The 16,932-nt window shown below is 43.6% G+C and overlaps 1 protein-coding gene across 1 annotated transcript in view; it reads right to left on the reverse strand.

The window, feature by feature from the left end:
- Positions 1–16,932, reverse strand: part of LOC308316096 (membrane-associated guanylate kinase, WW and PDZ domain-containing protein 1-like) — a 130,551-nt gene that overhangs the window by 96,340 nt on the left and 17,279 nt on the right. Inside the window, exon 3 of the mRNA XM_080764465.1 lies at positions 1,248–1,364. Coding sequence (XP_080620591.1) covers positions 1,248–1,364 — 117 coding nt within the window. The remainder of the gene's footprint in view (positions 1–1,247; positions 1,365–16,932) is intronic.

Consider the following 16,932-nt stretch of genomic DNA (forward strand, 5'->3'; position numbering starts at 1 on the left):
ATCCTCGGAGCACCTCACCGATGGAAATACTCAGGCAGAGTACAAGTACCTCACCAATGGCTTGCGGCACCGAAATACGAGCCAAAAGAAGAACAACCATCACACACACACACACACACACACACACACACACACACACACACACACACACACACACAAGGGGAGGAACCTTACCAAAGCGAGTTCATGTTTAAGGAGGTGGTGCCCCCCAGAGGCAAAAACTACGGGAAAACATTAGAATAATGATTTCCTTTTCTTAACAGAACATGTTCCCAGATTGAATCGAATCAGACGTTTCACCCCCTGCTCCCCTGGGAGGGAGGGAGGGAGGGAGGGAGGGGACAGTTATTCCAGAATCTGAAACCTTACAGTTGTCAAACCGCAGGCCTGACCTCACTAAACCTATGGATTTCATACTAAAACCCATGGATTTCATGGAACCCAAGGCATGAAATCACTGCACCACAAGCCATAACCCCCCAACAGCGCTATAGACGGTCTCATGGTAAAACTTGTTTGTGATGTAAGCCATGCCAGTTGTTGAGTCTGGCACCAGGGCAACGTACTGTACTGTACATACAGTGCACTGTGGGCCACCCACTGCAGCTACAGTCAGTCAACTCCTACACAATTTCACCAAAGACATTTCAAAACTTTCCTGAATATTTAACCCAATTTCCAGGCAATCATTCAGCACAATAATAAGTCTCATACTCCTGTGTGCAATGCCCAAAGACATGCAGTGCAGTAAACTAAATCAAAAATCAGAAACAATGCATAGCCAACTATTTTTCCAGGAGGACCCTTGATACATTCCAAACATTTTCCAGGACTGCAAAATGTTTTTTCAAATTAAAAAACGTCCTAGGAATTAGCCTTCGCTAAGCCCCACCCACTCCACTGTGGCAAGCTTTTGAGACGCATGTTAAAACTTAAATGACAGGATTTCTCCGGTAAAAATAATCAATAATTTCAGTAGCAAGAGCTTCAAAATGTATTGTAAATCTAGTCAACCAGACCTGCAGTAGGCTATGCACTGAACAAATGTGCATGACAAATTGTAAATAAACTACAGATATGAGAAAATGTTACTTACGAACATCCGACAGCAGTTTTCATGTAATGCACGCATTGCACGGTAAAACTATAGTGATCAGTATTACACCTGGGCGGTTTCAGTCCCCACCTTTGTGTGTGTGTGTGTGTGTGTGTGTGTGTGTGTGTGTGTGCGTGTGTGTGGTACTCACAGGGCACGGCGTGACGGTACAGGTTGGCTCGGATGGTCTGCTGCAGCTGGTGGTCCGGAGAGGACTTCTGGAACCTCAGGCCCAGGAAGTGTTTCAGGTCCTTGTTGAGGCGATGACCTGCAGGGGGCAGTCACGAGCACGGTCAGAGCACTCAGCGTTAGTATCATCACAAATTCACGACACAGGATTACTATAGTCTTGCGTAGCCAGACAACTATTCCACAATCTCCCAATGTTATATTCTGGAACCACCTAATATATTTCTGCATTTCCTTTTCTGCTAAGCAATAAGCTATATGTGCTTAGGTGATTTCTATTTATATTGGGATAAATTTGCACGACTGTAAAGACGAAACGGAAGTGGGGAGGAGGAGGCTGCACTTCAGCGGGTGGGCAGAGTTATTATTCACAGGAATATGAACGAAGGAAAGAAATAGCAATTAAAGCATGGGATGAAAAAGATATTGCAGGTGAGACAAGCGAAGTAGTCTGCATAACAAGAGGGAAAGTAATAGGGGGACACACACGCATAGTCTTGTGCGATAGGAACGAAGGCACGCGCGCGCACGCACACGCACACGCGCACACACACACACACACACACACACACACACACACACACACACACACACCCCGTCACTGGGACGGGTGAGAAAAGGCCACCACAGGGCTGTGACCTTTAAATGGTGGAATTGTTCCTTGAGTTGTAGATAAAGCCTGAGAGGGATGTAATGCTGGGGACAGACACAGAGCCTCCAGCCCCCACACGCACACACGCATGCACGCACACACACACACACACACACACACACACACACACACACACACACACACAAGTCCTCACAAGGCCTCAGCTCTGATGATTCAATTCAAACTAATAAAATACAGAACAAGCCTCCAATAAATAAAATAGTTGCTTTATCGTTGATCGTAAACCTCATATCTCCCCATTCATTCATTCATTCATTCAATCATTCATTCATTCATTCATTCAGACATATCTGTGCATAGGAGACGGTGTTCCACTGCTCAAAAAAAAGGGGAAAAAAAGAAAAGACAAATATAGAAACACAACAAAAGATGGAAGGGAGAAACACAACAACAGATGGAAGGGGAGTTTGAGGGTAACTGATTAACCTGCTCCACCGATTGGCCAGAGTCCCCCGCCCATCAGTGCTCGGTGCTGTGAGGTATACCACCAGCCAATGAGAGGCGAGGAATGTGGTGTGGCCGGCGTCTGAAGCCAGGGCCCAGCGGTCACCACAGGGCCAGATGGTCAGAGCCGTGCTCTCGCGACAGGCTTCCGTTTAAGACCACTTAATGATCTACCAAATATATCATCCCACGTCTGGGGAGCACGCCAGAATATCCTTGGGCTGTAGGGGGGGGGGGGGGGGGGGGGTGACAATGGTCTATACCTCAGTGGTTTTCAAAACCTTTTCCATATCAAGGTCCATTATTTATTCTGCATTTGAGCCACAGAACCACCATTTGATGAGATTTAGCCTCTCAAATGTTTTGTTGTCATTGGATAAGATTTTGTGGTACCATAGATAGGAGATATAACAGGCAAACATTGGATCAAAATAACAATTATTCTACATTCTCTATAATTGTGACTAGAAAGCCTCTAGCTTTTCACCAGAGGAGAAAAACGGAGTTAATAGCACAGGCAGACTCTTCACATAATAACTAGAGCATGTCTCAAAGAAATGTCAGAGCTGAATTCGACATGAACATATGAAAAAAATGGTTGTTTACATGTAGCTAGGTGTAATGTTAGAGACCACAGAAGTGAACCTTTCAAGCCTGTTTTCTCAACTCGCTGTTTTCTGTAAGACATTACTCTATAAGCCATATCTCCAAAACATGGTGGGTCAAACTGAACAACCAATATGTCAATTTGAAGCTATGATTCCATGCTTTCATATAACATGAAAAAAAAATCAAAATCCAATGGCAGTCCCTCAGTCAAATCTGGTCCCAATTGTGTGGACTTCTTGTAAGTTAAGTAATGCAGATGAATACTCTCAATAGTTAATAAGGGTCCATTTGGTTACCATCCCTCCATCATTTAGCTGGGGATCACCCGGAACCTCCTCAAGGACCACTGGTTGAAAACCACTGTCTACCTGCAGCGCTGTTTCTCAAACAGTGGACACACACACACACACACACACACACACACACACACACACACCTCTGTGTGATTCTGTGCAAGCAAAGCAGAGTCAGGTAATCCGTTGCCTAGCAACCAGCCAGTGCTGACAACCATCTGACTGGGGGGGGGGGAGAAAAAGAGCAGGGATACAACTGCATGACCGCACAGTGCACGCACACACACACACACACACACACACACACACACACACACACACACACCATGTATGTGCACTTTTACCGTGCACTTCCGTTCACACTACAGCACATCCTCTGCACGCATTACGATTTTCAAAATATAAACAGATGATTTCTTGATTTGTATAGCAGACAGACAGACAGACAGACAGACAGACAGGCAGGCAGGCAGGCAGACAGACAGACAGACAGACAGACAGACAGACAGACAGACAGACAGACAGACAGACAGACAGACAGACAGACAGACAGACAGACAGACAGACCCCTGGGGGCCCCCGGACCCCTGACCGACCGACCACTCTTTGAGAAGCACTAGTGCTAGTATAGTCAGACTGTTGACTCCATGAAAAAATTCAAAGGAAATAAGGGCGCTGTTTTTCCGGATTGCTGCTAGTAAGACAACGGTGTTGGCCGTGCTTAAAACGCAGGGAGAGAGAGAGAGTGAGAGCGAGAGAGAGACCACCGCTATAGAGGATCAAAGACCACCCCAGTCGTGAAGCTGGGAGAGCAAACACAAGGGGTGGGGGGGGGGGGGGCAGGTGCCATGTGACATCAACGAGGAAGTCGTCACATATGCAATATTTGCCAGGATTAAGAGCGGGGAGAGGATTTACACATCCCTGCTGTGTGCCATGTGTGTGCGCGCGCATGCGTGCGTGCAGGCGTGTGTTTGTATTACCATACTTGTCAGGACCAAATTATCCCCATGCACAAGCATTGTAGAATATGACAAATAGATGTTTTCCTGCATGGTCCTCACAAGAGAAATGGTTGTCTTTGTTTGAGATATTTTTCTTTTTAGGTTAGAATGAGACATTTAGAGGTTAGGAATCCCCACCTAATGCAACACACACACACACACACACACACACACACACACACACCTGTTTACCTGTAACAAAACAAAGACAGCTCAGTCCCAGACAACAACTATCTATCTCCCTGCTTCCACGATGACAATCGTTCCCTGAGGGCTTCACTGTTAGAGGGCTTTGAATAGGAAACCTGTTTTCTCCTTTCCGTTTCCTTTATTTTTAGATCTGCCATCTTCAAGATGTTACCAAAAACAGTAATAATTCTTAAGTGTTTAAAGTAAACTGTTCCTAATCTTTTTCGCTTGGAACGCCTGGAACACACTCAAGGACCTCCGGGGGTCCCCAGAGCCCAACTTTGAGTACTAGTGTTCTAATCTAAACCACCACTAGTGGAAGTGGAGTTTACAATGTTGATTTGATTTAATATATATCAAACATGTAGACCGGGTGTGCGTGCATGTGTGTGTGTGTGTGTGTGTGTGTGTGTGTGTGTGTGTGTGTGTGTGTGTGTGTGTGTGTGCGTGCGTGCTTGTGTGTGCATGTGTGTGTGCTTGTGTGTGCGTGCGTGCGTGCCCTGTGTCTCCGAGCATCAATAGTGACTCTGCTTCACACAGCAGCGTTGCCACGGTAACTCGGGGGCCAACCAGAGAATGGGATCAGCTCGTTATGGTGACCAACCACAAGTTGCAATGCTGCCACCCAGTGGCACATGGGATTATTGCAGGATATACAACATCAAGTAACATTCCCAAGCATCATCATCATATCATCATCATACTATAATTCAGTCAATGTCTGAGTGTGTGTCTGTCTGTGTGTGTCTGTCTGTCTGTCTGTCTGTCTGTCTGTCTGTCTGTGTGTGTGTGTGTGTGTGTGTGTGTGTGTGTGTGTGTGTGTGTGTGTGTGTGTCAGAAACACCGCCGTAGCTGCTCACTGCCTGAACCAATCACTCACACTTAACGAAGCCCTTTTTTCGATTTGAAACATTAATGATTAATAATGAATTTATTAGTGAATTAAAAAAGCGAAAACGCACCCAGGGCGCAGTACCCCCGCGGCCACAAGGGGGGTACTGCGCCCGTCTCACAACGGGTAAGGGCTAGTAAATATAATGTATTTAATACGCCTTGGGATGTTATATAACACAATACTATGCCTTGGGATGTTATATAACACAATACTTCCCAGGCATAAGATTCATGGGATCATTAACCCATTTTGGTCTGACGCCGATTCTAAAATGCCTTCTAAATCCTGACCAAATCCTGAAAAACTTAAAATATCAGCATCAAATATTTTAAATTTTGGAATACTGTACATACTGTACAGAACCCCAAGAGGGGTTCCCGACCCGTCCAGAAGGGTTATTATAACACCAAAAGGGGTTCCCGCCCAGAATGGGTTAATCAAAAAACATTGTGATATAAATTCTGACACCTCATTTCTAAATTTGAGTTACTCTTGTGTTTTTTGCTACGAGAGAGACTTTAACAGAGGTTTAAGTCAAGCACTTTGATGATGTCCGTTTAAAGCCGCAGTAGTTGGCTCCAGGTGCCACATTTTGAATGTAGTATTATTCAGCAACTAGGCCTACACTAAAGACAAATATGTTCATGGAAACCAAATAATCTTGTGAGAATCGTAAAAGTGGCCATGTCTTTCCGGCACCCCAGAGCTCCTAATTTGCAGGAATCCCGGGAATGATTGTGTTAATATGAATTGTCTGATGCACTAAACATCAGTTAGGGACTTGCAACAAGTGAACCGATCTGCCTTCATCCTACCAAGTATCTGCCTTCATCCTACCAAGTTCATCTGTAGATTAGTTGTCAACACTCATTGACGGTGGAGCTGCTGTGTGAAATGTTTCACTGGACGATACATCCGGAACGAGACCATAGGAAGGAACAGGCTGCTGTGGTGGTCGGACACGAGATCTACTGCTTTGGAGGAGACGGAAAAGGAGAAGAAATCGGCTGTAGATCGGCTATTCTCAAATGGCCAAAATGTATAGGGCTGAAGTGGGTAATGTGTGTTTTGTAATAATATCCAAATCTACAAAGTAAGTAACTAACGTTTTCAAAAAAAAATTGTGGAGTAAAAGTACAATATTTGCCTCTAAAATGTAGTGGAGTAGAAGTAAAAGAAGCCTAAATGTACCGTGTATGTTAATTTCCACCGGCACCCACAACTTAATTGTTACTTTACAGCACCTTTTGCCAAATATGTAATTATTGTCTCCAAAGATACAGTAGGCCTAGGTCACGATGAAAACTGGAGAGAATATTATCAGTTTCCATTAGGACAAATTGAAAATAACTTTTATACTGTGTATACTGTATATGTGTTTATTGTTAACCACTTGGAGGGAACATTCACCAAACTATCAGACCTGCACAAGCGCACAATGCGTCACGTTGTGATTGTCTGAGGTGTTATGAGCTTGTAGATCTACTATTTGTGGTGAGTTACTAAATCTAAGAGCTTAAAGTGAAATTACATTGATACATTATAGATTATCAAATCATTCTGAGGCACCAGCGGCCTGGGCTTGCTTCAGGGCACCCACTGAGAAAGCCCTGGTCCAACCAATCTAAGCCCAACCTTGAATGTTTTTTCTAATCGTAAATTATATCTATACTGTTGTGATATACAACATGCTGTGTACTGATACTTGGTACTTGTATATGCAATGTACTTATATGTATGGTGCACTGCCTGAACTGTAACATACTTTAGAGCTGTGTTAGAGCACGCTGAAGGCCGCGTGCTGCAGGCAGTGATTGTGATGTCTAGTCAGTGACGTCATTAGGACATGAAGTATCCAAGCTACTGTATATATGTTGCTGTATGTGTAATAAACTTTGTGACCAAGTCTTCGTGTCATGTTAATATCTTCTCCCAGGCTAGCCTGTCTGTCTGCCGCCGAACCATGGAAATGTCAACCGGGTCGTCACACACCAGAACCAGACGAGGGTCCAATACTTAGAACAGAGTTTCATAACATATACTACTATGAGTTTTCAACCATAAAACAATGTGAGGAGCTGAGGACCAGGAAAATGGTCTATTTCTCGCACGCACGGTCGCACACACACACACACACACACACACACACACACACACACACACACACACACACACACACACACACACACACACACACACACACACACACACACACACACACACACACACACACACACACACACACACACACACACACACACACACACACACACACACACACACACACACACACACACACACACACACACACACACACACACACACACACACACACACACACACACACACACACACACACACACACACACACACACACACACACACACACACACACACACACAAATTGATGGCATAATACTAAATGCCTTCCCAAGCAGTGTCCCCAGCAGGGGGTGCTACTGCTAAAGTGCATCCATGACGGAGGTGGGCCTGCAGAAGCCATGCCATGCTATCTTCATGCACAGCTCATCAGTTCAGTCTTATTGTTAAAGTGGGTGACAATAATATCACAAGAAAAGACAAAAAAAAGGCAAATCTTCCCAGTGATAAAATGGCTACCAATGTAACTTAAGAAAAGATTCCTGTACAGGATCTCCTCTCTGGTCAGTAAAAATACTTTAAAGACATTAACAGGAGCCCTAATACAAGGTTTATTCGACTATGCATGCACCTCTTGGTACCACAGCACCTCTGAGGCCCGTAAAACAAGGCTCCAGACTTCCCAAAACAAACTGGTCAGGCTACTACTTGGCCTCACTCCTGCCCATTTTGATAGGCTGGAATGACTTAGGGTTGACGACACAGTAAAGCCACTTGCAATGGGTTTGGTCTACAAGACTCGCTAGAGTCGCTACACCTCGCTCCACCCATGTACCTGTCTAAATACTACCTTAATGTCCACAATCACAACACCAGAGGGAGTTCCACAAACCACGTTCAACCCAGATTCGGATCAAACAAGGGGTTAAATTAATTCCGCCACTATGCCACTAAAATGTGGAACACCCTACCAACAGGCCTTAAGAAATGTTAATCCCTAGACTCCTTCAAAACTGCTCTCAAAGAGCACTTAGCAATTCGAAACTGGCCCCTGTTAAGTCCCCCCTTTTTCCATTCTGTCTCGCCTTTCCCTTTTAAAACTATTTAACTGTATATATGATGATTTCTTTCTTTGCATAGAAGTGTATATTTGTACGTCTTTAAATGTTCTGATGAATTGAAGATGGAGGACCCTGATGTAAACAACTAAACAAGTCTTAGTGCTTTTTCTGCTTTCATCCTCGTAGCAGTTTTCGTATTGACCTGCACTTTAGTTGAAAAGGTCTACAAACTGAATACAAATTTCAATCAATCAATCAATCAATCAATGATTGGCCTCCTTTTTCTTCAGAGTAGCATTGTGTTTTATGAGAAAGTCCTCAGGTGGGTGGGATTCATACCACCCGCCACCACACCCACGCATGCACACGCACACGCACGGCAACAAATGGAGGACAAAGAGAAGATGGCATTTCCTCTGGAGGGACAGGAGTGAGGGGGTAATGTTGCATTTTGTCTCTGTCGGGTGGAAAGCTCATGTCACAAAACTGTTACTTTTCAGGATTCAAATTCTAAAGCATCAAAAGTAGCAGATCTACAAGCTCAAAACATGTTGCTTCGTGCCGCGTTTCAAACTTGCGGAAGTGCGGAAGTGTCAAGTATATGGGCGTTAATATACCCCCCAAAAAAGTGAAACTTGGGAGATAAGAGGTTTCTTAGCCTGACAGCGAGGATGATTTCCTCTCTCCGATTCCAAATAATGACACAGGAACTGGAAATGCTCCGTTCTTAAACAGCACACTCCATTGTTCCCTCCTGCTTCCTGTGGGTCTGTGTGTGTGTGTGTGTGTGTGTGTGTGTGTGTGTGTGTGTGTGTGTGTGTGTGTGTGTGTGTGTGTGTGCACGTTCCCGTCAGTCAACGCAGGACTCTCCTCCGGTTACACTCCAAGAGTGTTTAACTCCACATCATCCATCACTATTATCGCTGAAGAGCTTTCTGAGAGCGGTCAGCGAACGCGCCAAGGGAAGGCCGTCCCGCTCAGTGAAAGACTTCACCCGTGCAGGCTCTCTACGGATGATCTACAGCCATTATCTGGCCATTACCCCGTCTGGTTGATGTAACACAGATAATGGCCACGATGAGCACAAGACCGGATCACCTGCTTCTCATGTTGATGTCTGTTTCGCCCTGCAGGTCCACGTGATTCTGAGGTTAGGGTTAGGCTTTAGGGTCATGGTCAGGACCGGAATAAAAGGTACTTTCAGCGAGTAACGCAAACGTTTTCGCCTGGATCAACGACAGGTCAGCTCAAGGGGGGCGCGACAACGCAAGCGTAAAAAAGCTCAACAGAATCTAGGTCTAGTCGGTCACGGGCGAGTGCACGAAATGAGCGTGCACGAGACAATTTCACTGGGCAGCTCCCACATAAATACACTTGCGTTGTCGCCCCTCTACTTCTCCGTGCGTACAGAAAAGAAAACCGCAGGTCTCATTGAAAATTACTTACTAGGTCCTTACTACGCAGCCTGCAGGGCCCGCAGCCTGCAGGGCCCGCAGCCTGCAGGGCCCACAGCCTGCAGGGCCCGCAGCCTGCAGGGCCCTGTGCGAGACTTCTTCAAAAAGGTACAGCTGTTGCTTCTGTCAAAACCGTATTCATGGGTCACCGACTTCAATGTAAAGCAACACAGGAACCCCAGCTAGTGTTTTGGGTCGTCCAACAGTTTCTTAACCACTCGGTGGGAGGAGACTCAAAAATAGCAGATTCAGCGTGAAGTAGTAGCCTGATAACTCTATTGGAGCAACGGCAATAGTGCTGGCGGTGCAAACGCAAAAAGTGTCGTTCTTGATTGTGCACACAAATCACATGCACGCGTGCAAACATGGGGCCTTTTTATTTGGTGTAGCGCCAGGGCCCTCGGGGGGGTTGATTCTGCACTGGTTAGGATTCTTTACTTCCTTCCTTCTGGTGTTACTCTCACGATGTGGTTCTGGAGGTGTAGGACTCAGGCGCAGAACGAACCAGGCACAGGCAGAGGAGTGAATAGCCTATTCGAGTGGTTTTAATTCTCAAATGCACACTGTGAAATCACTTGGAACAACTAAGAAATGACTAGGACTTGGAATAACTAGGAAAACACAAGGAACTGACCACATATATATAGACAAAGACTAACTATACACAGATTAACTGAAACACACAATCAACACTGGGGTATGCTAACAGGCAACAAAACACAGGTGGCTAGGGTTACACTAATACAGGGAGGTGAGAGGGAAGTGCAAACAAGCCAGAGAGGAAATCACAGAACACTTCTACAAAATAAGGTACAGAACACAAATACAAGTAAAAGTCCCAAAACACAGACAAAGTCCAAGGGCAGAGGAGCGTACCATGACAGTTACCAATGATACTAATTACCTCAAACTATGCCAAATTACGAGAATCTCGGCTTTAGGTACTAAACCCGCCAGATGTGCCAGATGAGACGACGAGAATCTTGTCATTCATTGATTTCCACGAATCCAGAATTAATACTTGTATTTTAGCTTCCCCGTTGCTAGGAAACGCTTGCTTCCACAGTGTGACGTCAAGTGCACTGCATCTGCTGTAACAGCCCAGAGGAACCCTGTGTGTGTGCGCGTGTGCGTGCGCGTCCTAAGCATGATGTTAAGCATGACGTTAAACTGCTCCGTTGTAACTACCACTGCTGTTAGTGGGAGGTGCTGGACCTGGCCTTCTACTGGGGTGTCCGTCCACTGTCGGAACCACAGTGGGTGGATTCTGGGCCCATGGGATCAGCCACGCTATGGAGAACGATATGACACCGGGCGGCAATGCAGGAGTGGTTGTTGGAGTGGTTTCGAACTTAGGATGACATGACATGCTTGTTGTATGGTGACTGAGGACATAATGCCTTGATTTTGCTGATGTAACTTTGCTGCACCTGAACTATTTATGTCCTTTTATGCCATTTCCTCTGTGTGGACATAAATACAATGTTAAAATGTATGTCTGTCTGTCTGTCTGTCTGTGTGTATGTCTCTCTCTCTCTCTCACTGGCAGAGTAGACCACACCATGATGATAGATAGAGAGAGAGAGAGAGAGAGAGAGAAATAAGCAATTCAAAAGCAGAGAAAGCAGCAGATTAAGGTCCAAACTGCTCTTGTGTGACACTGTAGTTAAAGTAGTCACTGTAGTGTGATCAAGTTGGACGTTAATTTAAAAAAACCCACAAAAGGTTAACATGTGGAGATAAGAGGTTTCTACCTGACAACAGCGCATGGTGTGGAACACTCACTGCAGATAAACACCAGGGGGAGAGTAAAAAATAAAAAAAACAAGTCCAAATATCCTAAATGAGAACGTAGACTAAACAGAGGCTTCTATTCCTGTCAAATAGTAAGGATGCTAAACCCAACACTGTCCAGATGGCAGTGGTGGAAAAACTACTCAAATGTTTTACTTAAGTCAAATTATAAATACAGCAATGTAGAAATACTCTGTTACAAGTAAAAGTACAGAGGTATTGGCATTAACCCATTCTGAACGGGATGGGCATCATGTTATGCTTTAGCTATTGAAAAATAGCAGATCTACAAGCTCATAGCGCGCCACCGAGTGGCGCGATACGAGCTTGTAGGACTGCTATTTTTGAAAAATCGAAGAACGACTGACATTTTTAGAATCTGATCTCAGGTCAGAATGGGTTAAAATGTACTTAAAGTACCAAAAGTAGAAAGTACTACTGTTTTCAAATATATACAAATATTTTGAAAATAGCAGATCTACGAGCTGTGTCGCATGGCCAACGCATTGTGAGCTTGTAGATTGGCTATTTTCAAATGGCCGAAATGTATATAGGACAAGTGGTTAATGTATGTTTTGTAGGCCTAATTTATAATCAAAATCTACAAAGTAACTATAGTAACTAAAGTTTTCAAATAAATGTGGAATAATAGTGGCGTAAAAGTACAATATTTTGAAAAAGTGCTCAAATGTTTTACTTAAGTATACCGGTAAAAGTATCAATACCATCAGTAGAAATGTACTCTGTGACATTAATGTTCCTGCAGGCCATGAGACAGAGAGCAGAGGAGCTAGAGGTCGTCTGTCTGTCTGTCAGTCCTCACAGCTACAGCATGTCTCACAGCACAGACAGACATGTCTGTCACCACCAGAACACACCCACCCAGTACACACACACACACACACGCACACACACACACACACACACACACACACACACACACACACACACACAGTAAAACACAAGATAACACAGACTGGCTCGGCCTGAAGTCAAAGGTCACATACCGTTTGGTTGAAGTGCAGACTAGAAAGGAACACATGTCTCATCATGGGTTGACAACTAACTGTACAATAAATATAACTTGAGTTATGTTTTTAAGCGCCCCACTTGATCTATGTACACTATATGGCCACACAAAAGCAACGCTCCAAACGTGAGAGTGCAAACCTCCATGCAAATCACTGGCTTCCTTTAAGACAGGCCTAAAAATTCACCTGTCACTCTGTCGGCTGGTGTAAAGGAGATAAGGTGATTCCCCATACATTTCAGAGAATTTAGGTGGCCAAGTCATAGACGTATGCGAAACTGCCGTTCACACCTGTGCTTTCTGTCACTGGCTTCCCCTCTGCGTTTTCTAGGGCTGACCTTCGATCACGATTTTGATGTTCGACGCTTCGAAATAAAAAAATGACGATCGTCGACGCTTCGAAACCCAATGGGGGGTGGGGGGGTTGCGCGAGGCGAGGGGGGGTGCGATGCGAGGAGGGGTGCAATGCGGATTGGTTCAACGTTGCCAGAGATTAGCTGTTGCGCGCGCGCGCACACACACACACACACACACACACACACACGCCTGGCTGGCGGAGACAATAAAATAACCATTATCACGGTCGTCATAAAATCGGTGTGCTTACAATAAGTTACAAGGCGTTCTCAAATATCACTCTCTATTTTCCAGAAAGCTGCCGGCATAATCCTTTAATTAGCTCTGTAAAGAAACATGCATGTTTGTGTTGACGGTTAGAGTTCACTAACACAGTACTTTACAGGAATAAGGATCAACGTCGCGCCCCGAGGGGCACAGTGAAAAGGCATGGAAGAGGTATGCTCAGTGACGGAAGAAGTACTTGCATGTTTTACTTAAGTAAAAGTATCAATAGTAAATGTATATTCAATACCCTATTGTAGAAAAAGTCAGTTTGATATTCAAAGTTAACTTGGGCATCAAGAACATCCCATTTCACAAGTTCAAAAAGCTTTTGAAAATAGCCGATCTACAAGATCACGTGAGCTTTTCAAATGTCTGAAAACATAGCTCCGATGTGGTCTGCAAAGTATGTAACTAGTAACTAAACTTTTCATATCATTGTAGTGAAGTAAAAGTAAAACATTTTCCTCTGAGATGTGGTGGAGTGGAAGTAAAAGTATTGAAAATACTGAAAAAGTTGAGTAGATGTACTTAATGACTTTACACTGCACACACGCGCACGCACACACACACACGCACGCACGCACACACAGCAACACTAGAAAGGAGGCCTTTTATGTGATTCACACTCACAGTGCCTCGTTCAGTGTGATATGAGGTTTCATTGGGTTTTAATTGGGGCAGTGCATCATTCCCATGGTGATGCAGTGCTCAGGTCGAGCCAGCCCTTAATTCACTGACTAGAAGTGGTCAGTGTTTAACTGCTAGACATACACAGCTCTTCCCAAATATCTTTCAAAAGGTCTCGGCTGCACTTAGACCGTAATACAGTAATACATGTCCCACTTATACAGAAATACAGTCCATGTCTCACTGACTCGCAGAAATACAGTCCATGTCTCACAACTACCAGCGGACGAATAGCAATAACAATAGCATTTCCACAACATAAAAATACTTTTGTTACTTGTAAAATGCCTGTAGTACACGCTCACACCGCGGCACGGAAATGTGTTTGAAAGATTTTGAATCATCCTATTTTTACATACATACTTTTTTTTAATAGATAAAACTTACTTGAGAACTAACGATTTAGAACGCATTTTCTAGAATCTGGCTCAATCGGTATAATGCATTAGTTAATATGAAAGTGAGTCTGAGGTGCATTTGTTTGTTTCTCGCTGTCTGTGCAGCCAGGGCAGATACAATAACAATGAGCTCCTCTCTATCTCTGCCATATAGCAGCATGGTGATCACAGCCAGGAGCTGAACAAACTAAACACACATAAAACATGACCGTCTGAGGTTCACACACACACACACACACACACACACACACACACACACACACACACACACACACACACACACACACACACACACACACACACACACACACACACACACACACACACACACACACACACAGTGAGTGAAGAGAGATGTATTGACATTTAAGCTGTGCATGGTTCTTATGGATCCTCACAGCTGGAAGGGATTAAAGCGTGGACCGTTGCAGGCCTCTGATTGGTTGGTTGGCTGACACAGATCACACACTCTAGTTGTAGGCTAGTTCTAGCACACTGCTTCCCAGTGGTGGGAACTACCCAATTTGTACTTGAGTAAAAGCATCAATACTGCAATATAGAAATACTCTATACTCTACAAGTATAGGTATTGGCATCAAAATGTACTTAAAACTTTCACAGGTAAACGTACTCATTATGCCGAATGTCACGTTACAAGTCTTTTGAAAATAGCAAATCTACAAGCTCATGGATTAAAAAGAAATTCAATGATTTTCCCCCCTAGTAATTAAAGAAAAAAATCATAGAAGTTCCATAAATTAGAAAGTAAAAGTGAAAATAGCCGATCTACAAGCTCGCATCGCGGTGCTAATCGACATGTTGTGTGAGCTTGTAAATATGCCGTTTTCACGTTTGGGTCACGGGCAAACATCACATTTTTATTCTGGGTCTTGAACTAAAAAGTTTGGGAAGTGCTCTAGCAGCAATCATTATGCCTTCTTGTTTTAGAATTGGTGGAAAGTAACTAATTACATTTACTTTTAAGTACTTTACTTAACTTTAGCTAATCGGATGATAATAACTTTAGAGAGCTTTCATAATAACCTAATAACTCGTCCAATGTCGTCCATGGCAGTCTGTGCTCCTTTGCTCAAAACTAGTTACTTTGTAGATTTGAATTGTTATTACAAAACATGCATTAACCACTTCAGCCCAGCTTTCTGTTTTCCTGGGTTTTTTTCCTACTCGACGACAGCACTGCTTTTCTCTTAAATGTCCTGCTTTATTTTCACACGCTACAAGTCAGGGTGAAAGGTTTCCAGATCTTTAAGGGGAGGATTTCTCTTCACCGCTGATCTCTCTGTCAGCGCTGTGGCTGTATCTACAGATTATAGCAAAATAAAATCTCACCACTGGAAAGAACATTGCATGGCAAAAGACACACACACACACACACACACACACACACACACCAAAATAATAATAATTATGTTTTAGTAACATTGTTCCTGCTGTTCTACATAGCCCACTGGCAACCAGGTGAAGAAATCACAGATTAAGGATTTAACATTTGCTTTTATGAAATTACAAGACCACTACGGCCTTACGAAAGATACTTATATATATATAGCCTAATGCTAATTTGACCACTTCAAATGCTCTTAAAATAATAACGGAAAATTGACGATCTACACACATTGAGAGCATGATAGCACATAGATCGGCTGTTTTCCATACTTCCATATAGAAGACATGCTGGCTTCTAATGGACTGAAATGAGTCGCAGCGACGAGAACTTTAATCCAGCATCTCTAGAGATTCAGGTTATCTATAAGCTGTTGAGAGGATGATGATGATCTGACTCTGGGCCTGTTTTTACCATGTTTATAAACCACTGGATCACAGTTCTACTTCTATCTGGAAGTACACACTTTAAATCACACTGCTTCTTCTATCTGAAAGTACATTTTAAATCACACTGCTTCTTCTATCTGAAAGTACATTTTAAATCACACTGCTTCTTCTATCTGAAAGTACATTTTAAATCACACTGCTTCTTCTATCTGAAAGTACACACTTTAAATCACACTGCTTCTTCTATCTGAAAGTACATTTTAAATCACACTGCTTCTTCTATCTGAAAGTACATTTTAAATCACACTGCTTCTTCTATCTGAAAGTACATTTTAAATCAGACTGCTTCTTCTATCTGAAAGTACACACTTTAAGACACACTAGATCACAGACAGTTCTACTTCTATCTGAAAGTAGGCCTACACACATTAAAACCACACTAGATCACACTGCTACTGCCTCTGAAAGTACACACTACATGACACTGCCTACTGCCTAGTGGATCTCTTCTCCACTAGTCCCTCCCTAACATTTTAGTCTACTTTTATTTATTGACAACATTGTCAATATATTTAGTCTTAGTTTCAGCCAATGTAGC

The sequence above is a fragment of the Protomyctophum bolini genome, assembly GCF_963924005.1.
Source record: "Protomyctophum bolini genome assembly, chromosome: 5".
Classification (NCBI taxonomy): Eukaryota; Metazoa; Chordata; class Actinopteri; order Myctophiformes; family Myctophidae; genus Protomyctophum; species Protomyctophum bolini.